General features: G+C 39.0%; 9 protein-coding genes across 9 annotated transcripts; 4 read left to right on the top strand and 5 right to left on the bottom strand.

The window, feature by feature from the left end:
- Positions 1-463: 463 nt before the first annotated feature.
- ATP4 (F1F0 ATP synthase subunit 4) lies at positions 464-1,198 on the top strand (the record flags this gene model as incomplete). The annotated part of the gene is made up of 1 exon (XM_018368374.1): positions 464-1,198. One exon carries the CDS (start codon positions 464-466, stop codon positions 1,196-1,198), a length of 735 nt encoding a protein of 244 aa, XP_018218954.1.
- A 497-nt stretch (positions 1,199-1,695) lies between these two features.
- On the bottom strand, positions 1,696-2,139 carry RPL21B (60S ribosomal protein eL21; the record flags this gene model as incomplete). The annotated part of the gene is made up of 1 exon (XM_018368373.1): positions 1,696-2,139. The coding sequence occupies one exon, from the start codon at positions 2,137-2,139 to the stop codon at positions 1,696-1,698; it is 444 nt and encodes a 147-aa protein (XP_018218953.1).
- A 1,032-nt stretch (positions 2,140-3,171) lies between these two features.
- RPS9A (40S ribosomal protein uS4 RPS9A) lies at positions 3,172-3,318 on the bottom strand (the record flags this gene model as incomplete). The annotated part of the gene is made up of 1 exon (XM_018368372.1): positions 3,172-3,318. One exon carries the CDS (start codon positions 3,316-3,318, stop codon positions 3,172-3,174), a length of 147 nt encoding a protein of 48 aa, XP_018218952.1.
- A 1,846-nt stretch (positions 3,319-5,164) lies between these two features.
- MOT1 (DNA-binding ATPase) lies at positions 5,165-10,768 on the top strand (the record flags this gene model as incomplete). Its single annotated transcript, XM_018368371.1, has 1 exon — positions 5,165-10,768. One exon carries the CDS (start codon positions 5,165-5,167, stop codon positions 10,766-10,768), a length of 5,604 nt encoding a protein of 1,867 aa, XP_018218951.1.
- Positions 10,769-11,195: 427 nt separating this feature from the next.
- On the top strand, positions 11,196-12,650 carry SEN54 (tRNA splicing endonuclease subunit SEN54; the record flags this gene model as incomplete). The annotated part of the gene is made up of 1 exon (XM_018368370.1): positions 11,196-12,650. The coding sequence occupies one exon, from the start codon at positions 11,196-11,198 to the stop codon at positions 12,648-12,650; it is 1,455 nt and encodes a 484-aa protein (XP_018218950.1).
- Positions 12,651-12,782: 132 nt separating this feature from the next.
- Positions 12,783-15,317, bottom strand: BRO1 (Bro1p; the record flags this gene model as incomplete). Its single annotated transcript, XM_018368369.1, has 1 exon — positions 12,783-15,317. The coding sequence occupies one exon, from the start codon at positions 15,315-15,317 to the stop codon at positions 12,783-12,785; it is 2,535 nt and encodes an 844-aa protein (XP_018218949.1).
- A 415-nt stretch (positions 15,318-15,732) lies between these two features.
- Positions 15,733-22,302, bottom strand: SEC16 (COPII coat assembly protein SEC16; the record flags this gene model as incomplete). Its single annotated transcript, XM_018368368.1, has 1 exon — positions 15,733-22,302. One exon carries the CDS (start codon positions 22,300-22,302, stop codon positions 15,733-15,735), a length of 6,570 nt encoding a protein of 2,189 aa, XP_018218948.1.
- A 623-nt stretch (positions 22,303-22,925) lies between these two features.
- On the top strand, positions 22,926-24,599 carry ELP3 (Elongator subunit ELP3; the record flags this gene model as incomplete). Its single annotated transcript, XM_018368367.1, has 1 exon — positions 22,926-24,599. One exon carries the CDS (start codon positions 22,926-22,928, stop codon positions 24,597-24,599), a length of 1,674 nt encoding a protein of 557 aa, XP_018218947.1.
- Positions 24,600-24,936: 337 nt separating this feature from the next.
- YDC1 (alkaline dihydroceramidase) lies at positions 24,937-25,890 on the bottom strand (the record flags this gene model as incomplete). The annotated part of the gene is made up of 1 exon (XM_018368366.1): positions 24,937-25,890. The coding sequence occupies one exon, from the start codon at positions 25,888-25,890 to the stop codon at positions 24,937-24,939; it is 954 nt and encodes a 317-aa protein (XP_018218946.1).
- Between the last annotated feature and the right edge of the window lie 289 nt (positions 25,891-26,179).

Raw genomic sequence — 26,179 nt, 5'->3', positions numbered from 1 at the left:
GACTATACACCCAATCAAGTCATCAGTGCGTATACATGTCGACACTGTTCTTTTTAATTCAGTCCGTCATACGAGAAATATGAAAGCGTACACCAATACTGCTAAACCGTATACGTAGATAAAATATAAAGCGCATGTAATACTGATGTAAACTTTGGCTGACTCACTGGACTAACAAGTAAAAATACGAAGACGTACTTCATTTATCATCAAATAATCAAGGGCGTAAGAGAGATGAGCTTCCATTTCCGGGTAACATACTCTATTTTTTGAACCAATCACGAGGCTTTTTCTATTGGCCGCGCATTCGGGCCTTCATCAGTTAAATAATCGAAAGTAGCAAGGGATTGATATTGAAGCTAGCGTAATAACCGAACAGGTAAACGCGGAATTTGGAAGGTGTTTATAGTTTATAAAGAGACTGTCGAGCGTACACTACTTTTTAAGTGCACAATAAACCGAAATGATCATGAGTATGAGTGTCCGTGGCCTAGCGTTAAGGTCTGCTTCTAAATCGCTGTTGAATCAAGGCATTCGCCGTTCTCCGGTCGTGGTCGGAGCTCGTTATATGTCTTCCACTCCAGAGAAACAGACTGATCCAAAGACAAAGGCCAATTCTATCATTAATGCTATTCCAGGTAACAATATCTTAACGAAAACTGGGGTTTTAGGGACTTCGGCTGCTGCCGTCATTTATGCCATCTCCAATGAATTGTATGTTGTCAATGATGAAAGTATTCTTTTGCTAACTTTCTTGGGTTTCACTGGTTTGGTTGCAAAGTATCTGGCCCCAGCATACAAGGATTTCGCAGATTCAAGAATGAAAAAGGTTTCCGAAATCTTAAACGCTTCAAGAAACAAGCATGTTGAAGCCGTTAAAGACAGAATTGGATCTGTCTCTGAATTACAAAATGTTGCTGAAACAACAAAAGTGTTGTTTGATGTTTCCAAAGAAACTGTCGAGCTCGAAAGTGAAGCTTTCGAATTGAGACAAAAAGTAGAGTTGGCTCACGAAGCAAAATCCGTCTTGGATTCATGGGTTAGATACGAATCTTCCTTACGCCAATTGGAACAAAGACAGTTGACAGCTTCTGTCATTGCTAAAGTCGAGTCCGAACTAGGAAATCCAAAATTCCAAGATAAAGTTTTGCAACAATCCATCACTGAAATTGAACAACTACTTTCCAAGTTAAAGTAATCATAGCAATAACAGCAACAAGAAGGAAATAAAAAAGAGGAAAAAAAAACGAAATTAATACGGAAAGACAAAAACTAAAAATGGAGTCTTATAGGATTGGTTTTCATAAAGATGAAATGCATATTCAGAAGCGCGTATTCTGATTATATAACCTTTTCTTGTACAGACATTGATGTTTTAAATACTAAAAATATTCTTAGATTCACTTTACACTTTACACTTTTTTAAATAGTAGATTTAAATACGTGCATACGATGCTATATGTGCTCTCTACTGAAATAACACAACGCAGATTGAAGGAAAAAGGACAATAAGCGAAGCACTACATTAGCGATAGCTTCTGTCCATACGCTAAACAAAATTAAAAAAGCGACGGTGTGGGTAATCAAATAATATCATGTAAAATTGTTATCGTATCTATCTATACGCAATTTTTATGTAAAGGATACAATATAAAGGAATGAGATAACTTCAATAAATATACCGAATAAGGTAAATTAAATGAAGGTTTCGTATGGAACTGGAGCCAAAGTTTGAGGAACGTTACCTTCAGTAGAAACAATACGGAATTCTCTTGGTTGAGCTGGTTGTCTCTTCAATTGGACAGCAACACCTTGAGCCTTGGCTTCGACACGCTTAGCAGCGTTAGCCTTAACTCTTTCCAAAAATTCTTGTCTACATTTGGAGTGCTTGATATGTTCAACTCTCAAGTTCAATCTCTTTTCCAAGTATCTGTTACCAACCATCTTGTTGATGATAACACCAACGGAAGACTTGGTGACGTTGTAAACAACACCGGTCTTACCTTGGTAGAACTTGTGTGGCATACCCTTTTGGATAGAACCATTGGCTTTGATGTCGACAATGTCACCAACCTTGTAGATCTTCAAGTAGGTGGACAAATGAACGGCACCGTGCTTTCTGAAGTCACGTTGGAACATGTAACGTGTACGAGATCTGTAACCATGTCTGTTTTATAATTTACAATAGATCAATCATTATGATTGCACTTTTGAATTTTAGTTAGTAAACAAATTTTCGCTATTTTTAGCAATAAAAATATATCAAAGACAAAATACACAATTCCAGTTTGTATAGTCCACCTCTTGTTGATTTATCGTTGAATTTTCACTTGGTATAGTTCGCAAGTCTTCCAATATGTTTCACAAATTTTTGATGATTTATAAGTCATTTTCATTGGCGTTATTTAGCATATCCTCCAAAAGATTAAGGTTTGTCATTTGAGTTTGGAAATACCACATTATCTAAATTGGCAAGTTCGCGTTTAATTTCTGTCCTTTTTTTCAATTTCTTGGAAGAGTATAATGATTTGATTAATATTTTTCAACCGCTATAAGTTCGTTATAAAGCTATATCCACATACGATTTACCCATTTTTGCTTATTGTCCTTGACTGTCTCACTCTACTTGCTTTAAAGCCACCTTCAAGATTTAACTACCTTTTCGTATATACGACTCTTTTTTGGCCTCTATCCCATACAGTGGATCTTGCTCACTACCATAGTTGCTAAGGTATGGATGGATGGATCCTACCTTACCTAGCCAGATGTTGCGCGCTCACGCCAATATGAGGAAGAGCGGCGTGATAACCAATTTAATTTTTCAAGCGAAAAAAAAACAAGGACAGAATGCATGGAGGGTAAAAAGGTACGGATGTTGTGTCTTACACACGGCAAAAAAACATTTTTGATCTTCAAAATTGCTACATTCTAGTTTAATCGAACTATTATTAGCTACGCTTCTATAACGACTACAGAAAGAGAAGTAGCCCGTCGTTTTTAATTCTTGTTCTTTTTTCATTTACTACTTAATATGAAATGCCGGTATATATAAAAGTTATTCGTCCTAATTTACAAAGCTGATTGTATTGAGATAAAACTCTATGTGATGCTAATGTCGTGATTTTACACGTGGTTGAGATAAAAAACTGTCGACTTGAAAAATCAGCGCATTTATTCTTCGTCAGCTTCTTCAGCAGCTTCACCAGAAGATTCAGCCTTTCTAGCGGCATTTCTTCTAGCAACTCTACCTGGTCTAGCACCACCGAATGGAGAGGTTGGCGCAAAGTCAACATGCTTTTCAGAGTCCAATCTGACCATGAAAGATGGGATGTTGACGATTTGCTTACCAACAGCAATGTGTCTTTGAGTAATCAAAACTCTGGCGTGGTGAACAGACTTGGCCAAACCCAACTTGTAGACTTGAGTTTGCAATCTTCTTTCTAAGAAATCTTCAACCTTCAAAGCTAAAACATAATCCAACTTCTTCTTGTCTTCGGACAAGACACCAATTCTAACCAATCTTCTGATCAAAGCATTACCTTCGAACAATCTCTTTGGGTCCTTTTCGTCTCTGGTCAATAAATCTCTAGCAGCACGACGAATCTTAGACAATTGGAAGGAAATTCTGTAAATTTCTTTCTTGTTCTTCAAACCAAATTCACCGGCCAACTTCAATTCAGCGTCCAAACGAGAAGATTCGTAAGGTCTCTTTGGGGTAGAGTAGGTCTTAGAGTATGTTCTTGGGGCTCCTGTTTTACAAGATAATTAAAATCATTTTGTTAGTGAGTGCTCTCTTTTTGTGTAAAGGGCAATGAGGATCAAGATCAGTACATAAATATTATAATCCACTTGTTGAATATCATTTTCATCGATGGTTAACACGGCGAAGCGTTCTCCATCAATAGTATATGAACAGTTCTCTCTAATACAAAAAGAAATTGTACCAGACTCGGATACTCCCAACCAACAACGTAGAAAAAACAGCCGCCTTGAAGGGGATGAATGCTACGGATGTTGAAAGGATTTTGAAAAAACTTTACCTGAAGTGTCGGGAATTCAGTGCAAAGATTATATTTCCAAAATAAAAGTGTCCGGCAAAGAATAGTTCGTCATTCGAAAATGATTTAATTTCAACGAAGGCTCTTTAAAATATTTATGAGGACCCGATCCTCAAAGTCATAACAGGTATGACTTTTATTGCGTAAAATTTATCTTTTTCCTTTTAACAGGATAAGATGAATGACGTACTTGGCATATTTGGCTAATCGTTTGTTTGTGTTTGTTTTTCTTTGTGAATAGGCTTTTTAAAGAAAGCAAAATTAAATGTATGATCAGAAATATGTTTAAGCTCACACCCGGAGGGTTTTATAACAATATTTCTCGCGGTGAAAAAAATCCTCGGTGCGTCGGGGAGAATGGAAAAAAATGGGAAAATGAAAAAAAAAAAATGGGAAAATGGAAAAAAAAAAAATTAAAAAATTCAAATACCCGGTGCATGGGTGTAAAGGTGCCTTTTCTAAGTAGTACATTTGAGACACATTTCTATATTTCACAGAAAGCAACTATCTGAAATCTTGCGGAGCAGTACCATGGTTTTCCAAGTCAAAATCAGCATCTTCACAGACGGGACCAGAGATATATATTTAAGTGAAGGCTGAGTAGCCCCGTAACCTCGGACAGCCCCGTTGGTGCATGGACCTCCGTTAGTTAAGTCTCGCTATGCCGACTCTGTATGTGCTGCTTGGTCGGATCAACCACTGCCGCGATCAGGCAAGCAGGGATTGTAGGGTGACAGGATAGAGCAACAACTACAGCGCATCGCTACCCGCACGGTGGCAGGCCCCAGGCGCAAAAGCAACGCGTCTGCCGCCTCATCGCAAAAATTTAAAGCAAAAAAACACGTCTCGCCCGCTGGCCAGTGCACTTGATATAAAAGCTTGTGATTTCCACCAATTCCGTTCCCTCGGCGGTCTGCGCGTCATTTACTGTTGCGCCCTGAGAAAAAAACAACAAAAAGACCATCTATCTGCTATTCTGGCCCCGTACAAACAGCTCGGCGGTTATTTCAATTCGCTTTTGGAGACCCTTAGGATACACAACATAAGACAGTCACATTTAAGCTGCTGGCGAGAGCGACACACTACTACGCACTACTACACCACCGATGACATCACGAGTTTCGAGACTGGACCGGCAGGTTATATTAATTGAGACTGGGTCCACCCAGGTGGTCCGGAACATGGCCGCTGACCAAATGGGAGACTTGGCCAAACAACATCCTGAAGACATTCTTTCGCTGCTATCCAGAGTATACCCCTTCTTGCTAGTCAAAAAGTGGGAAACGCGTGTTACCGCAGCCAGGGCCGTGGGAGGTATAGTGGCCCATGCCCCTTCTTGGGATCCGAACGAATCGGACTTAGTACGAGGAACAAATGAAGGTTCTCCCTTGAACAACGCTCAAGTGAAGCTAGATCATGAAATGCAAATAAAACTGGAGGAGGCAACGCAAAATAACCAATTAAATCTGCTCCAAGAAGATCAGCATCTGAATTCTTTGACTGATTGGAAATTAAACGAGATTTTGAAGTCAGGTAAAGTGCTTCTGGCATCTAGTATAAACGACTATAACGTTCTTGGTCGAGCAGATGACAATATAAGGAAGCAGACCAAAACAGATGACATCAAGCAAGAAATACCTACATACAATACGTTCGACAAGGCGAATGAAAATAAGAATAACGCCAACAAGAAATCGGCAAGAATGCTGGCAATGGCGAGGCGAAAGAAGAAAATGATTGCAAAAAACACTTCCAAACATCCTGTAGATATAACGGAAAGCTCAGTTTCCAAGACCTTATTGAGTGAGAAAAATATGACGAGCACTGCAGCATCTTCACCTACTTCTTCCACAACTGGTCAGCCAAATCCCAAGCTGGAAATCACCGAACAAACAGATGACAATAAACTGATGATAGAGTCCACAGTGAGACCCTTATTGGAGCAACATGAAATTGTTGCCGGTCTAGTTTGGCAGTTTCAAGGCATATACGAACTACTTTTAGACAACTTAATGAGCGAAAACTGGGAGATAAGGCATGGCGCTGCCTTAGGTCTTCGTGAATTAGTGAAAAAACATGCCCTTGGGGTTAGTAGGGTTAGGGGAAGGACTAGAGACGAAAACGATATAAGAAATTCTAAAAGCTTAGAAGATCTGGCGTCTCGTCTTCTTACGGTTTTTGCGTTGGACAGATTTGGAGATTATGTCTACGATACAGTTGTTGCTCCTGTACGTGAGTCAATCGCACAAACCCTAGCAGCATTATTAATCCATTTGGACAATAATTTGTCCATTAAAATCTTCAATTGTTTAGAGCAGCTGGTTTTACAAGATCCAATAGAAACAGGTCTACCCAATAAAATATGGGAAGCAACTCATGGTGGACTCTTAGGAATTCGTTATTTTGTCAGCATTAAGACTGATTTCCTATTTTCACATGGTTTACTAGAGAATGTGGTACGAATAGTACTATATGGTCTAAATCAAACCGATGATGACGTGCAAAGCGTAGCAGCTTCGATTCTAACCCCAATAACAAATGAGTTTGTCAAACTAAACACATCCACCATCGATACACTGGTGACCACTATATGGTCATTGCTGGCCCGTTTAGATGATGACATTTCATCTAGTGTCGGTTCTATTATGAATCTTTTGGCAAAACTGTGCTACCATCAAGAAGTGCTAGGTATATTGAAAGATAAAGCCCTAGAACATCCTTCAGAATGGTCATTTAAATCTTTGGTACCGAAGCTGTACCCATTTTTACGTCACTCAATATCGTCAGTAAGGAAAGCTGTATTAAATTTATTAATTGCATTTTTATCAATAAAGGATGACTCCACCAAGAACTGGCTGAATGGTAAAGTATTTCGTTTGGTATTCCAAAACATTTTACTCGAACAAAATCCAGAACTACTGCAATTATCATTCGATGTTTACACCGCATTGTTGGAACACTATAAGGTCAAGCACACTGAAAAAACTTTAGACCATGTTTTCAGTAAGCACTTACAACCAATACTGCACCTTCTAAACACTCCAGTGGGTGAGAAGGGTAAGAACTATGCGATGGAATCGCAATACATTTTAAAACCTTCTCAACACTACCAATTACATCCAGAAAAGAAGCGTTCCATTTCTGAGGCGGCGACGGATTCAGACATTCCAATACCAAAGAGCAATGAACATATCAATATAGATGCACCTATGATTGCGGGTGATATTACCTTGCTGGGACTGGAAGTAATCCTCAATACCAGAATAATGGGGGCAAAGGCATTTGCATTAACTTTGTCAATGTTTCAAGACTCTACACTTCAATCTTTTTTTGCCAATGTTTTGGCTCGTTGTTTAGAATTACCATTCTCAACTCCACGCATGTTAGCAGGTATAATTGTTACACAGTTTTGTTCTTCTTGGTTACAAAAGCATTCAAATGAAGAGAAACTACCTTCATTCGTATCAGAGCTTTTCAGTCCTCTAATGAACAAACAATTAACAAATCGCGATGAATTTCCTGTCTTTAGGGAATTAGTTCCAAGTCTAAAGGCTTTAAGGACTCAATGTCAAAGTTTACTGGCTACGTTTGTTGATGTAGGTATGCTGCCCCAATACAAACTACCAAATGTGGCAATTGTGGTCCAAGGCGAAACAGAAGCTGGCCCACATGCCTTCGGTATAGAAACTGCTGAAAAAGTGTATGGAGAATACTATGATAAAATGTTCAAGTCCATGAATAACTCTTATAAACTGCTGGCCAAGAAACCGCTAGAAGACTCTAAGCATCGGGTGCTAATGGCCATCGATGCAGCCAAGGAGTCAGCCAAGCTTCGTACAGGTAGTATTCTGGCCAACTATGCATCCTCAATCTTATTGTTTGACGGCCTCCCTCCAAAATTAAACCCCATTATCAGATCCCTTATGGATAGTGTCAAAGAAGAAAGAAACGAGAAATTACAAAAGATGGCCGGCGAATCTGTCGTACATTTGATTCAACAACTATTAGAGAATAACAAGATTAATGTTTCCGGTAAAATCGTCAAAAATCTATGTGGGTTTTTGTGCGTTGATACTTCTGAGGTTCCTGATTTCTCTGTAAATGCAGACTTCAAAGAAAAAATATTGACACTAATAAAGGAGTCTAATTCAATTGCCTCCCAAGATGATATCAATCTAGCAAAAATGTCAGAAGAGGCTCAACTCAAAAGAAAAGGTGGGTTGATCACCTTGAAAACTTTATTTGAAGTCCTCGGGCCTTCCATTTTACAAACATTGCCTCAATTGAAATCTATTTTATTCGATTCGTTATGCAGTCATGAAAACGTAGAGATAGAAAAAATTGACAGAGAACAGGGCCAAAAAATAGTGGACTCCTTCGGTATTTTAAGGGCTCTGTTCCCATTTATGTCTGCTTCTTTACGTTCCGATGAGGTTTTCACCCGTTTCCCCATTCTACTGACATTCTTGAGATCGAGCTTATCTGTTTTCCGTTATTCGGCTGCAAGAACTTTTGCTGATCTTGCCAAAATATCTTCTGTGGAAGTAATGGCTTTTACCATTCGTGAGATTTTACCTTTAATGAATAGTGCTGGCTCTCTATCCGATCGCCAAGGGTCCACAGAACTTATTTATCATTTGTCACTCTCCATGGAAACCGATGTTTTGCCTTATGTGATTTTTCTAATAGTTCCACTTTTGGGTCGTATGAGTGATTCAAACGAAGACGTTAGAAATTTGGCCACAACAACATTTGCGTCAATTATCAAACTAGTCCCTCTAGAAGCTGGTATTGCCGATCCAAAAGGTCTACCAGAAGAATTGGTGGCCAGCAGAGAAAGGGAACGTGATTTTATTCAACAAATGATGGATCCATCTAAGGCCAAACCATTCAAATTGCCTATTGCAATTAAGGCTACATTGAGAAAGTATCAACAAGATGGTGTTAACTGGTTGGCATTTTTAAACAAATATCATCTACATGGAATATTATGTGATGATATGGGTTTAGGGAAAACGTTACAAACAATCTGCGTTATTGCGAGTGATCAGTATTTGAGAAAGGAAGATTACGAAAAAACGCATTCCGTTGAAAGCAGGCCGTTGCCTTCTCTAATAATCTGTCCTCCATCGTTGACTGGTCACTGGGAAAATGAATTCGACCAATATGCTCCGTTTTTGAAGGTTGTCATTTATGCTGGCGGTCCAACTGTCAGATCAACTTTGAGACCACAGTTGAAAGATGCCGACATTATTGTCACATCATATGATGTCGCTAGAAATGACCTCGCAGTTCTAATCAAAACGGAATACAACTATTGTGTTTTAGACGAAGGACATATTATCAAGAATTCTCAATCAAAACTTGCAAAGGCTGTTAAAGATATTACAGCAAATCACAGGTTGATTTTAACCGGTACTCCTATTCAAAACAATGTCTTAGAACTATGGTCTTTGTTCGACTTCTTGATGCCAGGGTTTTTAGGAACGGAAAAGATGTTCCAAGAAAGATTTGCTAAACCAATCGCTGCGTCGAGAAATAGTAAAACGTCATCCAAGGAACAAGAAGCTGGTGTACTAGCTTTAGAGGCATTGCATAAGCAAGTTTTACCTTTCATGCTAAGAAGATTGAAGGAAGACGTCTTATCTGATTTACCACCCAAGATTATTCAGGATTACTATTGTGAATTGGGCGATTTACAAAAACAACTGTACATGGATTTCGCCAAAAAGCAAAAAAATGTAGTTGAAAAGGATATAGAAAATCCTGAAGTTGTCGACGGTAAGCAACATATCTTCCAAGCTCTACAATATATGAGAAAATTGTGTAATCATCCAGCTTTGGTTCTTTCACCAAATCACCCGCAACTATCTCAGGTTCAAGACTATTTAAAGCAAACTGGTTTAGATTTACACGATATTATTAATGCTCCTAAGCTAAGTGCATTAAGAACGTTACTTTTTGAGTGTGGTATTGGCGAAGAAGATATGGACAAAACGTCATGTCAAGATCAAAGTTTCCCCATACAGAATGTCATTTCACAACATAGGGCTTTAATTTTCTGTCAGCTGAAAGATATGCTAGATATGGTTGAAAATGATCTATTCAAAAAGTATATGCCTTCTGTAACGTACATGAGGCTAGATGGTAGTGTCGACCCAAGAGACAGACAAAAAGTTGTCCGAAAATTCAACGAGGATCCATCTATCGATTGTCTACTGTTAACTACCAAAGTAGGTGGGCTAGGCCTAAATTTGACTGGTGCAGACACAGTTATTTTTATAGAGCACGATTGGAATCCCATGAACGATCTGCAAGCAATGGACAGAGCCCATAGAATTGGCCAAAAAAAGGTGGTGAATGTTTACAGAATTATCACCAAAGGTACACTTGAAGAGAAAATTATGGGTTTACAAAAATTCAAAATGAATATTGCTTCTACTGTCGTTAACCAGCAAAACAGTGGATTAGCATCCATGGACACTCATCAATTGCTTGATCTTTTTGATCCTGATAATGTTGCTTCTCAGGACAATGAAGAAAAGAATAATAATGATTCACAACCAGCCAAGGGAATGGAAGATATCGCTAACGAAACAGGCTTAACTGGTAAAGCCAAAGAGGCACTTGGTGAATTAAAGGAGTTATGGGATCCATCTCAATATGAAGAAGAGTATAATTTAGACACCTTCATAAAGACTTTACGATAAAGAAATTTTCTGCATTGGATCGACGCATATAAGCAGTCATTTGTTTTATTTAACGCATTTATGTATTATTAATTTGTAATATAATATGGTATATCAAAGGAGTTTTTTATAGTTTACGAAGCATGTTTATTCATATTATTGTAGTTTCATAGCGTCTACATTTTGCTTTTAAGGTGTTGTGGTAGGTGATGGCCATACAGCCATTTCCTGTGCTCCTCTTGTTAATGTATGATTTTTAACAAGAGGAGATATGGCCTACATTTTTTTATTTTTATTTTTATTTTTTCGTATTTACAAGCGCTAAAACAAAAATCAAAGCTGCTCTTCTGAAGTTAACACGGCTCCATCTCATGTATTAGTTAGTCCATTTATTTACAGTATCAGGACTACACGGTTATACGCTCAAGTTGAGTTCCGGTTGATTAATATGCAACTGAGTGAAAAGAAAAATGGCCAGCAGGGCACAATTGATCCAGAATTAGACGATGAAGAAGAGGAAGAAGAAGAAATATATCAAGACTGGTCACAAGTCGCATCGCTGGTGAATAAAAATGCTGCACTTTCACTCCCAAGGAGGGGCGAAARGGACTACGAACCAGATGGTACTGACCTACAAGAAGTGCTTTTATATAGGGCAAGGAAGGCAATGTTTGATACCATATCTGACTCGATAAGAGGCACCACTGTAAAATCCCAAGTTAAAGGGTATTACGTACCACACAGGCACCAAGCAGTTCTGCCCAAACCCAAAGGTAGTTTCATGCAAACAATGGGAAGGGCTGATAATTCAGGCGAATTGTGGCTTGAGTTTCACGAATTTGTTTATTTGGCAGAGAGGGGTACCATCCTTCCTTACTATAAGTTGCAGAGTGGCTCTAAACATGAAAGTTCTGATTACGACGTCGAAATAATGCTTAGTATGGAAGACTTATATTCGCTATTTTCAACACAGCACGAGATGGACGAATATTTCGTTTTTGCTCATCTAAAAAGACTCGGTTTTATACCAAAACAGTGCCGTCAAGATATGGGCGTCACAACTTCCTATTATCCACCATCGACACGACAAAACAATTTACATATAATAAGTTCGAGATTCTTTTCACTGTTTAAAATACAGAAAATATCGCTCTTCAGCGGGTTCTTTTATCGTAAATGGAATTTTTTTTTCCTGAAGTATAGAACATCGCCACAACTATATCAAGGACTAAATAGACTTATCCGTTCCGTGACTGTGCCAAAAACTAGAGATGAGTTGTGGTACTCAAGATTCAGAAGACAACAAGAAAGAGGGAAAATAGAGGTCCCACTGACTTTCAATGTATGGAAACCGTGTGCTAATTTTAAGAAGAAAAATCCTGGCCTGCCCGATTTCCAAATAATCGTTTACAATAAGAATGATAAATCTCAGCATTTCCCTACTTGTAAAGAGCTACGATCTATATTTGCTTCTCTTGACTATAAGTTCGAATTTTTGAATGAAGTCAAGGACGATCTCGATTGGGATGCAAACTCTTATGTCGAAGGGATATCACGAAGCCAATATAACACCAAGACGGCGTCAAAATCTCGAAATGAGAAGAATACCTTGCCTTCAAAATCTTTAACAAAATTTGATTCTCAGAAAGAGACAGCTAAGCCCAATTCCAAAAAGAAATCGAAGACATACCCACCCCATATACAGCAAAAACGTAGGCTTAAGGCGGGGTACCGGAGTTTCATTCTTGCGATTATGGATAACGGTTTGATCAGTTTTGTCAAAATGTCCGAAGCTGATTTTGGATCTGAAAATGTATGGTATACACCTAGCTCTCAAAGTAAACCAGAACGAAAAGTAAATGGTGGAAAGGCGATCAAAAAAGCAACTTTGAACAAAACGTAGATGATATATCTTTATAAAAGCGACCTTAACAAATATATTATATATATATATATATGTTTATAATTATCATATGGAGTCAAAAAATAGGTAAAACAAAAACAAGAAATAAGCCTTACACATTTATGTATTGGTTTAGCTGCTGTATTTAGAGTACATATTTTCGTCAAAAACAGAAGGCCTGTTGTAAAAAGATGTTGGATTTTCTTGCAACTCACGTTCTTCATTTTCAACCGCTCTACGCCTCCTTACGTCGTAGAGATCTTCTTGCGATTGTTTTGGTGGTATTGGTGGACCTGTCGTGTTAGGAATTGCTGCATATGGTGAAGATTCATAGGTTCTTGGTGGAATATTAGGTCCTTGGAGTAAGTCATTGCTGGAACTTACTTTGAGATTTCGAAAACGTGCTTCTAAATTGAAGCCTTGTTGAGGTTGAGATTGAGACGCTGCGCTATTTTGGGGCAATAATGGACGATCTCCTACAACAGGTGCCCTGAAGTCAAGCGGAGGGAGAGGAGGTGCAGGAGAGTTTGTCGTAAGGGTCTCATGCTGTTTGGCTGTTCTTACTCTTTCAACCAAGTCTCTACTCATATTGAGTAGCGAATCATAAAACTCCACTCCTTTTGGCAAATCAGACGCAAAAACACCAAAAGCTTTAACTGCGTCTTGTAAACTATCAAAGAAAACCTTACGATCGTTTGAAAACTCTTCTTCTTTAGAGGACTTGTCCTTAAAGTTTGAGATATGGAAAATTTCGTCCAGCTTAGCTTTGATTTCATCGATTATACAAGACTGTTTATAAATTGTTGCTTCTATTCTCGTACTCAAAGGCTCAAACTTCTCCAGTTCCGTTTCAAATACTTTTTTGAGCTCAACGTCGGATTTTCCCTTGTTAAGTATCAATAGTTTTGTTATATCATCATTGTTAATTTCGTCCCTAAGTTCAGACAAATTTCTGGAACGTTCCTCCTTTAATGTCCTCAAGTCTTCTGCATAACCCTTTACCTGTTTCAATAAGTCCAAAATCTTATCATTTTTGGTATCATCGATATCTAACAGGCTAGGTTGTGCAGGAATATTGTTATTGAACTCTTCAAACTTTCTCCATACCTTTCCGCTGTCATTCAATAAATTTAATTCCGCAATATGAGGCTTCACGCAAGCAAATAATTTTTCATCTGAATTTGAGGCCGCTATTAGAGAAGATTTCAATTTTGTAACATTTTCCTTCTGGTCAGTAGGTAAAGCCGGTAGAATATCTAAGATTTGCTTTCTCTTCAAGACAATCTTGTTCATTTGTTCTTCTATATTCCTAAATTCGTTTGTTTGAACAAATTTGCACCATGCCTGAATTTGGTCTCTCATTAGTTGTACTTGAGTATCCGTATTTGACACAATGTTTCCAGCGTTGAATTGTTTCTGTAAATCGCTCAAGAGCCTAGGCAAGTTGGTGAATTCAATAAAGGAAGAGTACTCCAAATTTGCTGTTTCAGTTTCTTCAACCTCCTTTCTTAGTAGTGTGGCCTTTTCTTCGGAGTAAATACTTTCCTTTTCATAAACATCCAAAGGAATAATACCTTTGTACAACGCATCACACTTATCCCCAACTTCTTCCATATATGGCTCTAATACTTTCTCCCATGATAGAGGTTTGATCGCATCGAGTGATTTTATAGAATCAATTTGTACGACTGGTGGAACACTTTCATGGTAAATATAATCGTTATCCTTGATCAGTTCCTTTAGCTTCTTTTCTAAAGTCTCTTTAAATCCATCGAAATCGAAAAATTCCAACAGCCATGTTTTAAAAGGAAGAGACGAAATCAGTTCTTGCACAGAGATATTGAGGAAAGCAATTGCTTCACCAATACAGTTTTCATCTTCTAAGTGCAAACCATGGTAATATGCGCTCAGCGATTTGTAGAAGTGTAGTTTACAAGTAACAATGGTCTTCCATTTGGGTTCACCATATGTGAGCAATTCGCTTCCTGTGTCCTTAGTAAAATCGTGACATTTTTGATAGAGGTTACAGGTGGTCCTGGCAAGTTTGCTGATTAACGTGTATTGCTTGGGTGATAGTTGACCATTCAATAGTTTTAGAAGGAATAGCTCTTGAGCTTCTGCGTGACAAAGATTGGCCAAAAACCTCGTGTTTTCAGACTGCAGATCAACGGACGGTGAGTTCAAAAAGTTCTCTGATAAGAACTCAAAACAGGAATAAGCTTTCGTCAAATTTGCAATCGAGATTTTGTAATCATCATTGATTTTTTCCCTAGCTATTTGCGTAAATATTACAGCAATATTGAACAAAGTACAGGATTTTTCAAACGCTAAAGTATGTTGGGAGTATTTGAGCCCCTTTTGTGCTGACGAGTATTCTGCATCATACCAGGTAAAATCTAATTTTAACCTCGATCCTTTACTACCCAGACGAAGGTAAAGCTGTTCCAAAAAAGAGTAGTATTTTAAATTTTGTTCAGATAATGAATCAGGTGCTAGCTCTCCATTCGCATTATTCCTTAAGTGGTCGAGATCGGATGTAGCCTTCTCATCATAAAATGTTTTCCATTGTGAAGAGCCGTACGATTTTTTGAGATATGAGGATAGACCGTTTTTCCAGTCCAGCTTCTCAGTGTCTTTTAGCTTTAATTCAACTAAGTAAGGTTTCATGAATTTCGTTCAACCAGCAAGCAGCGTCACTTCAATAAAGTAATTGAAAAGTCCTTTCATAATAACCCCTTTAGCACTTCCTGTAATTGGTGTTCAAATCACATTTCAATTCGTTGGCCGTCCTAACCCGGTTTTATGTTCAGGTCATGACAGAAAAAGGAGACGTCACAAAAAAAAACACAATGGCCTTTTCTAGGCTTACATGAAATATTCTACACCGGTTAAATCCCAAACGCTTAAGTTACTAATGACAAATAATTATTCATCCCAACGTCCATTGTATGTGATTTTTTGTTACTACTGTATAAATATAATTTTTTTTAGTGAGGTTTATAGAGGGTATATGTTATACATCAAGAAAAGAGAAAAAAATGCAAAAGATGATATGAGAAAAATACCATGGTGGTCAAAATCATTATATGTTGTTCATCACATTAACATAACCTCTTGTTGATTTCTTCTTTCTTCTTGTACTTGCTGGTTTAGGCCCTCCTGTCAAACTTAACAAATCATCTAGACCGTTGGCCTTTCTACCAGTCAGGTTTACGCCAGAAGTATTAGATATAGGAGAGGATGGTGGTGGAGAATTTTCGGTATTGACTCCTCCAGAAGAAAGAGGAGGAGGTGATTTAATTGACAAGGGTTCTCCAGTAATTGGATTGTTTGGGATTACCGAAGTAGCATTTATTGGAGGTACAGTATTATTGATGGGGCCCGAACGTGGCTTTGTTTTTGGTCCAGCGTCTTTGCGTTTAACGATTGGGGGAGGAGGCGGTGCTGAAGTTTCGACAATTTTTTGTCTGTCTTCCTCTGTTGCATCCTTATTTACCCACCGTTTCAATTTCTCGTCGTAGTATAGCGTGTTCTTATGGCCTAACTTGGCCTTATAAACTTTCTTGTCACCAGTGTCTTTCTTCAACCAACCAAACCAACTATTGGACTTGTCATCAATATTATCGTTTCTAGAGTTTGATTCCTTTTTTGCGTTGTCGTTGTTCTTCTTTTTATCCTTTGTGTTCTTTCCATCGTCAGCAGAGGTATTCTCATCATCGGATTCTTCCTCAATAACATCATTATATTTCTTTACCTCCGACTCTAGCGGTTTGAAAGCCTTATACTGATTGGCTGAAGCCTTCCTAATAGTAGGTTCAAAATCCTCTCTCTCAACAACTTCAGCTTTTTTGATTGGACTGAATCTATTCTCTGTAGGAACATCGTTGCTAACTTGTGATTGAGACACCGTTTCAGATATCCCATACAATGCATTTTCATTTGCTCTGTTGGCTAAAGGATAATACGGCGATGCTGCTGAAGTTCTTACTAGAGGAGCTCTTACGGAAATTGCTGGTGACGCTTCAGGAATAGTTGGTACTTCAGTGTCTACGTCAGTGCCAAGATCTTGGGGCATATATGGGGACGAATGCATTTTAGTAGCTTTAGTGCTTATTAGCTTTGGAGGCGATACATGTTGTTCCATAGGTTTGGGTGTCGTAATAATAACACTCTCAGCAACGATTTGTTCCTGAATAGACGGGTCGCTATCAAGGTTATTTTGTTCTGATACGGTTTTCACAGAGGGTAGATATGTAGATGACACCGGTCCTGTTACATGTTCTGGTAGTCCTGCGCCACTTTCCCCATTGTCATTTGAAGGTATAGCATTGTCGACATTTGTGCCCTCATTGGAACCTTCAGTTATCGGTTGAGTATGTGAAAGGGACTTGCTAATTGCTTCTTCGCCTGCAAGTTGAACGGGATTAGTTCGAGAAGTATGCTGACTGACAGTCTCCATGGTGGAAGGAACCTTTTCATCCTCTAAATCTGGTACTTCGGTACCCCTGGTTTCACCTGCTGCCCCCGTGAAATCTTTTAGTGTATTTTGATCTGTGTTGCTATTATTCTCTGATGTCTGATATTCTCGTTCAAGTGTGGTTTCATCGGGGCGTTTGCTACTAGAATTGTTGTATGGTATTTCATGATCAGAAGGAATGAGGGGTTCCATAGGTAAAGCCTCTACACTCGGTGAATACATAAGTGACCCTTGTGAAGAATTATTTCTAACAGGTGCTCCAACTTTAGGAGGTGGAAGAAAATCAGAGCCTGTAGATATAATTGACTCCCTTCTTATTAAATCTGGACTAGACATGTAATTAGAAGAAACTCTTCCGAATTTTGGCGGAGGCGCAAAGTCTGTAAACATAGAAGTAGCATTTGAGTTGGATTTTTCCATCGGAATGCTATGATTATGCCCATGTTGAGGAGCGTAAGATGATAACTTTTGGCCCGAAATTGGCAGACCTTCAAAAGCCTTCTCGCTTGCGTGTTGATCAGTTCTTACTCTCCTTAAAGAAGTCATTTGAGGGTCTATAGAAGCATATTGTGTACTTTGAACACGTTGAGGAGATCCCTGTAAACTGTCGCCAATCCTGTGTACATAAGGTAGGTTTGGCTCAGCCAAGCCCTTTGACCCATGAGGAGGCTTTGAATGCAGAAGACTGTGATTTGGTCCGTTATAAGCACTATGCAAGAGAGCCGTCGTATCCACATAGCTCTGAGAATTACCTTGAGTTTGGAAAGGGGTAAATGTTTGAGTAAGGTCAACCGTTGATGAATTAGCCGAGGATCCAGGAGTGAATCCGTCAAATACCTTCTTCTTATCGTTTTTTTTACTCAGTGCATCAATGTCGTCCCCTCCGATATATTTATTAAAAGACTTGTCTAGCTGTCCCCAGACGCTGCTTAATTTTGGTTTTGCCAGCCACCCTGTATTCGACTCGGAGAGTCTGGTGACTATCTCATTTAAATCACGAGCCAAGTTTATTGTCAAAACATCTTTTTTGGGTAACTTTCTCATCAAAGAGCCCAAGTAATCGGTATACTTAGTACTCAGATTCGTCAAGCCTTGTTCCTGTAAAATAGATGCATGGTATACTTTCTGTGGCAAAATCGATGGGAACCCTTTGAGTTTAGAGTCGCATGAGAATATATACTCATAAATTTCACACCATAGAACACTTTCAACAGTACTTGGGTTTCCAATACTATGGAATACTACGTCTGAATCTGCCATTACTGGTTGCTCTGAAAGTGGTACATTACCGATAATAAACAATGTGTGGGCTGCCAGAGTCATTCCTTTTTTGGTAAGAAAGATACCAAATTCTATCAAAAATTCAAGAACGACAGGTGGTATAGATGTCGCTTCTTCAACATTCGCTGGGATATTGATCAGCACAGCAGCAACGATGCTCTTCCAGTTTCCTAATGCCCATTGGCCAGCTTCTTTGTTAGCATAAAAATTTTCCACGGCCATTTTAGAATTACCAACAAATACTTGAAAAATAAGGAACAGAAAATTTGCCATTACCTTTTGATGATTTGGCCCTGTAGTATACTCCTCATATAAATACTTTTGAATAACTTCGGACCATTTATCCTTACCCATCAAACTTCCGATCAATAGCGCAATAGAATAGTCTCTCTTGCTCAAGGCTAAACGAAGAGCCTCGTCGTGATTTCCTGTTTGTAAGAACGCCAGGACTCTCATTTGGCAGCTTACATCTAGCCTGTAAGAGTTCGGAACCAGCTCAGAGTCTGGAAAGGGTTGTGATAAATAAACCGAAAGCTCGTCAGAATTGTATAATAGGTTTGAAATATTTTTCCAGCTTATCGTATCAGAAAGCTTCATTTCCAATAACAGCCATATAGTCATATCGGCTAATTGATTTTTCTCAGAGATGGCCTTCGCTGTAATTTCTATCCATTTTGTCAAATCCTTCTTTTTCAACTTGGCAGTGTTCAAAGGACCTGGGAAACTCTTGAGCATGTCATTCGGTTTAACTATTTGATCAATCGGTATCACTTTGATCTCCTGTACAGAACTTGACGAAATCATATATTGAGATTGATCTGGAGCAGATGGAACCGMATACACAACCTTATTTGCAGGACTCCAGTGAAAAACGGGAAATTGACGATGTAGTATAGCCTCGTTGTCAATCACCATAACATCTTTTGCTTTTTGAACCAATTGAGCATTGTTCATAGCTTGACGTGTAATTCCTATTGGCGGTATGTTTGTAGGAGGTGGCAAGTTCGCAGGGTTCTCAACGATCTGGTGGAGTTGCATGTTCATAGGAGCTTGAATGGTGGCGGATGGTCCCATAGGTGGCTGAGTGTTCATAGGAGCGTTCATGTTGGCAACAGGTTGAACGTTAGAAATCATTGGAGCAACAGGTTGAACGTTAGGAATCATTGAGGCAACAGGTTGAACGTTAGGAATCACTGGGGCAACATAGGAATTTCTAGGTTGATTTTGATAATTTAGATTTGTGGCACCAGGAGCAACAGGCTGTGGAGCGTGGGGTGTTTGATAAGATTGCTGGTTATTAGGTGCGTACCTAGAGGCATGTTCATTCTGGTTTGGAGTATAACTAATAGAACTTGTATGACCTCTATGAGTTTTCACAAAATTAGGGTTATTTACAACTGGACCGCCAAGGCTCTGTGCAATGGATGGATATTGACCTTGTTGCGTCGCGGGTGAAGTAGGTGCATACTTGTTCGCTGTCGGTAAGTTTATTGCAGCTTGGCCATATGGTGAAACTGGAGATAACGCGGTATTGACTCCATACTGAGTTGAACGTCTCGCACCAAAAGATGTTGTGCTCCCTATAGAGGCGTTACTAATTCCTCTTGCTCGAATCGGTGGAACAGAAGCAGTAGTTTCTACCTGTAAGATTGGAAGCGGTAGGTTCACATTTGGTAAAGGAACCCTTGGTTGGCTAGAGGGCTGTTGTTGCTGCTGAAGATTGTAAGGATTTGGAAAAGCATAATTGAGAGGTGACTGTGAGGCGCCAGAGTTAGTTCTGGAAGAGCGAGGCACCTGGGTTCCTAATGGGATAACGGGTGGCCTCTTTGGATCGCCAAAATTAATTGTTGGAGAGCTTTTTCTACTCTGTGGAATTGGCTTTTCCAAGGAGCTAAAAGATTGCGCTGAACCAAACCTTTGAGTTGGTACACCAACTGGTTTTGCATGACCTTTTTTAGAACTTTCAGGAATAATTTCTAATGGAAAATCATAAGCATCGGATTTCTTTTTCTCTTCATTGATTTTGTTAATGGAATGGTTGACTTTCACAACTGGAGGACTAGGCGTAACTACAGATGGTATACTGGTTTGTCGACCAGGACCATTTGAAGCACTCTTCGCTAAACCATGAAATTGTTGAGGCGTGACAATGCCAGCAGTATTGGTCAACAGGGCTTGTTTTTGGAGTATCTTAGTATGTTGTTCGTTAGAGGGTTCATACTTTGAGGCTCTTCTTTCTTCGACCGGTTCTACTTCTAAGTCTGCTATATTGCTGCTATCAATAACGGAATTATCCTCTTCAGAAGAGGCCAGAAAACTATCGTCATCGTCCAAGAGATCATCGTCTTCTTCTAAAAATGAAAACTTTTTCTCAGGAATTCCCTCAGTACTAGCTTGCATGCTATTTTCTGTATTTCCTGATGATATTTGGTTCTCTGAAACTTCCCAAGGAAGTTTATCGTAATGCTCGGTAGAGGCGAATAGGCCTTCGTGATTTTCATGAGATTCACTTGTCACTTCGGTGTTTTTATCATCTGCTTCCCACGGCAATGCTTCTTCTGGCCCTTCGGTACTCTGTGCAAACAAGCTTCCAGTTCCATCCCGATTGTCATTGTCCGATTCAATATTACCTTCACTGGCAGATGGAAGCTCGGAGTTTCCTTTATCTGCTGACTTGTCATCTTCAATCTCAAGTTTATCCGCGTAGTAACTGTTTTGAATGTTGGAGCCTTGTGTACTGATTTTTTCAGAGCTTTTTTCAGAACCTTCTTCAAATTGTTGATCTCTTTGGATGTTGTCCATATAACCATTAGACTCTTTCGACTCTTCATCCCATGACAACACTTCATTGTGTCTTTCTGAAATTTCCGCCACGTCTTGAGATCCACTCATGGTCTGACCAAAGGGTTGTTTTTCAACACCATTTGATTGGGAAAGCTCTTCCTCCCAAGGAAGTTTTTCATTATTTTCGTTATCTTGAAAAAGTTCGGAAGCATCATCCCCAGAACTCTTAATTACATTTTCAAATGATACTGTATCAGACCCGAACAAATGGCCTGTATCTTTTTCGTCTGTTGTATCGTCCTTTTCCTCTTCAGGCGGCACATGCGCCTGTTGTTTTAATGAGTCGTCTTCTTCTTCGAAAAGGTCTTCAGAAAGTTCATGACTTGATTGCAAGCTTGTATCTTTATCACCGTAATGGCATTCAAGTTTTCTACTATCTGTTGTGTCAAGAGAGATATCTTGTGCTGGCGTATTGCCAGATGGAACTTCTGGAGAAAGGAGATTGCCATTGGAAGAGAGAAAATGATTAGGATGTGAAGAAGTACTATCATTCGATGTAATAATTACACTGTCATAATGTTGGTAGTTATTTTCGGAAGAAGGCTCCTCTCTCATGTCTGATATACCTGTCTTCTGGGCATGCTCGTTAGTGTCGTTAGACTCAACAGCAACTTCATCAAATGACATTTCACTCAAAGGAAAACCGTACGAGTCCTTTGTGTCCTCTTGAGACACATTTGGTTCTGTTTGGATAATAGAGGAGTTACTTTCAATCATTGAACTGTTGGCTAAGTCGCTTGTGTCCGCAGTTATATCATGTTGACAAGATTCGTCGTGCAGTTCATCATGCAACTCTTTAACTTCAAGTACTTCTGGCTGCGTATCGTTATCGTTAGAAATATTGGTAGACGATGAGACTGGAAGAACATCGGATTCCGGAGTCATGTCAGATCCTGTTGGATTCACCGAATCATTGTCAAAGTCAATGCTAACGGTACTTTCTGGCGTTTCGTGTAATTCTTTATTGTGGACAGCTTTTTCGGCAGCCTTTTTTTGTCTTTGCTTTAGTTTCTTCTTTTGATTCTTTCTTTTCTTGGCTTCAGGTGTCATTTTTGAAACGTTATTTAATGGAAGCTATACGAAAAGGTAGGCCCAACGTTTTTCCTCGATTATGGTTCGTTGATTACCTATATGAAAAAGAATTGCTGCTACCAATTGCTTTCGTAGTCTTTCTCAAACGGAGAGATTGCAGGTATTGGGTAATTATAAATCTAGAACACAGTGTTAGTAACCCTTTCTTGCTTGTTAGATTACATGTAAGTGAAAATGCCACTTGTACCTACCTATACAGATCGCTTGAAATTTAAATTCGGATCATAATGTATTGATCACTTTGTACGCAGTAGTATAGTATTCAACAATGTCGCATACTAAGACAATCACAGGTGAAATAGATTTAAAGCTTCGGTCAACGCATATTTATGTTTTGTGAATGGATTTATTATTGCGAAAATTACGGTGTGATCATTGAGGGAATTTTTCTATCACATCAGTGCTTCCTTTTCTTCACCTTGCAGTATTTACTGTCATTGACAAGAGCCATTTCTATGGGAAAAAAAAAAATCGTCAGAAAAATTTGAAATTTAGTTAGCTCATCTCATTTAGAAACTACAAGATGCTGAGGCAACTAGAGCTTTGGAAACACACAAGTACCATTAAAACACACCAGGAAGATGGCTCGTCATGGTAAAGGTCCAAAAACTAACAAAAAAAAGCTGGCTCCTGAAAAGGAAAGATTTATACAATGTTGTGCTGATATCACATTAGAGTTAACAGACTCTTTAACCTCGGGAACAACCAGGGAGATTAACTTGAACGGGTTGATTACTAAATATTCGAAAAAGTACAAACTGAAGCAACAACCGAGGCTAACCGATATTATCAACTCTATCCCAGATCAATACAAGAAATATTTACTGCCTAAATTGAAGGCTAAACCAGTTAGAACAGCATCAGGTATCGCTGTTGTGGCTGTTATGTGTAAGCCACATCGTTGTCCTCATATAGCATACACAGGTAATATCTGTGTTTACTGTCCTGGTGGTCCAGACTCCGATTTTGAGTACTCTACACAATCTTATACAGGCTATGAACCAACTTCGATGCGTGCCATCAGGGCTCGTTACGATCCTTACGAACAAGCACGTGGTAGAGTGGAACAGCTAAAACAGCTGGGACATTCTATCGATAAGGTCGAATACGTTCTCATGGGTGGGACATTCATGTCTCTGCCAAAAGAGTACCGTGAAGATTTTATCGTTAAATTGCATAATGCACTCTCTGGATTCAATGGTAATGATATCGATGAAGCTATCCTATATTCGCAACAAAGTTTGACAAAGTGTGTGGGTATAACCATTGAAACCAGACCTGATTACTGTACTCAAACACATCTGGACGATATGTTAAAATATGGCTGTACTAGACTGGAGATTGGTGTTCAGTCATTATACGAAGATGTTGCTCGTGACACTAATAGAGGGCATACCGTTAAATCCGTTTGTGAAACTTTCGCTGTTTCTAAAGATGCTGGTTACAAAGTTGTTTCTCACATGATGCCAGATCTGCCAAACGTTGGGATGGAAAGAGATATTGAGCAATTTAAGGAGTATTTTGAGAATCCAGATTTCAGGACCGATGGGTTGAAGATTTATCCAACTTTGGTTATTAGAGGTACAGGTTTATACGAACTTTGGAAAACAGGTAGGTACAAGTCATACAGCGCCAATGCTTTGGTAGATTTGGTTGCTAGAATTCTGGCATTAGTGCCCCCATGGACAAGAATCTATCGTGTTCAAAGAGATATCCCAATGCCCTTAGTCACCTCTGGTGTTGATAATGGTAACTTGAGGGAATTAGCGTTGGCTAGAATGAAAGATTTGGGTACCACCTGTAGAGACGTTCGTACTAGAGAAGTTGGTATCCAAGAAGTGCATCATAAAGTTCAGCCAGACCAAGTAGAGCTAATCAGAAGAGACTACTACGCGAATGGTGGTTGGGAAACATTCTTATCATACGAAGACCCAAAGAAGGATATATTGATTGGTTTGCTAAGATTAAGAAAGGCTTCAAAGAAATATACGTATAGAAAGGAATTTACCTCGCAAAGAACTTCTATCGTTAGAGAATTGCATGTTTATGGTTCTGTGGTTCCACTACATTCAAGGGATCCGCGTAAGTTCCAGCATCAAGGTTTTGGAACTTTATTGATGGAGGAAGCTGAAAGAATTGCCAAAGAAGAGCATGGCTCAGAGAAGATTTCTGTTATTTCTGGTGTTGGTGTTAGAAATTACTACGGTAAGCTAGGTTATGAATTAGACGGTCCGTATATGTCTAAGAAGATTTAAAAGACAGATGGGCTGTTGTCTGTCGCTACCGCTTAAAACGGAAATTAAATTTATTTAAGTAAATAATTGTCTATACTATTCGTTTATTAATTGTTTTCATGTCGAAGTCATCTCAGGGTTTGTCCTTTAGAAAAAAAAAGGATTCTGGGGACGTAAACATAAAATTCAGTTAGGATCAAAAAAGAAAGGAAATAAAACAAAAAGTAGTGTTGACCTGTGAGTTAGTCACATACCTATATACAGAGATACACATTGGATCACCCACACGCGTACTGTTTTATATACATACACACATATACGTAGATTTTTAAAGAACGTCAAAATGAAGCACAAATCGTTAGTTATTTTTTTTTGTTCCGTTTTCTGATTGTGCATTGACAATTGGTCCCATATACTCGGTTGAGTAAGAGGTGCCGATTGGCAAACCCTTTCTTACCAACTCAGGGAAAAATCTCCATCTCCAAATGAATACAAACTCGTCTGCATTTCCATGAGTCAATATTCTTAGATATTGCAAATATACGACAAAGATGTAGACACCTGTACCGGTCAAAAGATGCCACCAGGCATGTAGTTCCAAAAAGACACCCAGTGGCAAGGCCAAATACGTTCTTCTTACGTAAATCCAAAAAGAACACAAGTGAATATCTAATTGCCAGAAAATGAACCCAATGACAAACGGCACCATACCCATAACCATAGTGATGAAAAGGTTCTTTTTTGCGACCGGGTCATGGACGTGGTTGAAAGTCAATAAACCAGAAAGAATCACCACCAAAACGGTCAAGATACCATAAAGAACTTGGAAAATCGCAGGTTTTTGAACGACAACGTACAGCCAAGTCAAAACGGTGACTATACCACACATAATGAAAGAAATGACCATCTGGATTCTAAATGAGCTTTCCTTTCTCTTTTTTTCATCTTTGATCAATAGTTCTTGAGTTTCTGCGAAAATGCTCCACGATGGGATGATGGTTGCATACAGCATTGGTAATTCATCCAATAATTGGTAACGGTACTGTAAAGTCATGTGGAACAACCATGAACCAATACCAACCAGCGAGAACCCGAGCCCTATCAATACGAACCTCGTTTCCAGTTTATTACGCCAAGCACTGTATGTAGAATAAAAGGCGGTCATTAAAAATATACTGTTCGTGAAAGTATTCGACCATTCTGCAATATAGGGAGACACAACATAGTTTTCCTCGCACCAATCGATCAAAGAGGTAGGTTTGCCCCAGTAACCTTCAATTGGGGCTTCTGGATAAGGCCAACTGAACAACATTCTTTTCTTCTTCTTTTTTTATCCCTTTTTGAGAGTTTACTAGCTTTCTGCTTAAGTTTTATGCCTGTACTTAGAAAATGAGGAGCAATGCAAACAGACAAGATGATCACTTTCCCTTTTTTCACTACTAACCATTACAAGACAAGAGAGTTCGAGCCTAACTTAGAAAGGCACACTTGCAAATAAGGCATATAAAAAGAAACTGATAGGTAAGTCACATTCGAGAAATTCAATCCCCTGATTCCGAAAAGCTGGCGCATGTTTGGCGCAGGTTGTGCCATTCCTCGGA

This window comes from Saccharomyces eubayanus, chromosome XVI (genome assembly GCF_001298625.1).
Source record: "Saccharomyces eubayanus strain FM1318 chromosome XVI, whole genome shotgun sequence".
NCBI classification, from domain to species: Eukaryota; Fungi; Ascomycota; class Saccharomycetes; order Saccharomycetales; family Saccharomycetaceae; genus Saccharomyces; species Saccharomyces eubayanus.
The sequence above is the reverse complement of the archived record's forward strand: the minus strand, read 5'-3'. Positions and strand labels throughout refer to the sequence as shown.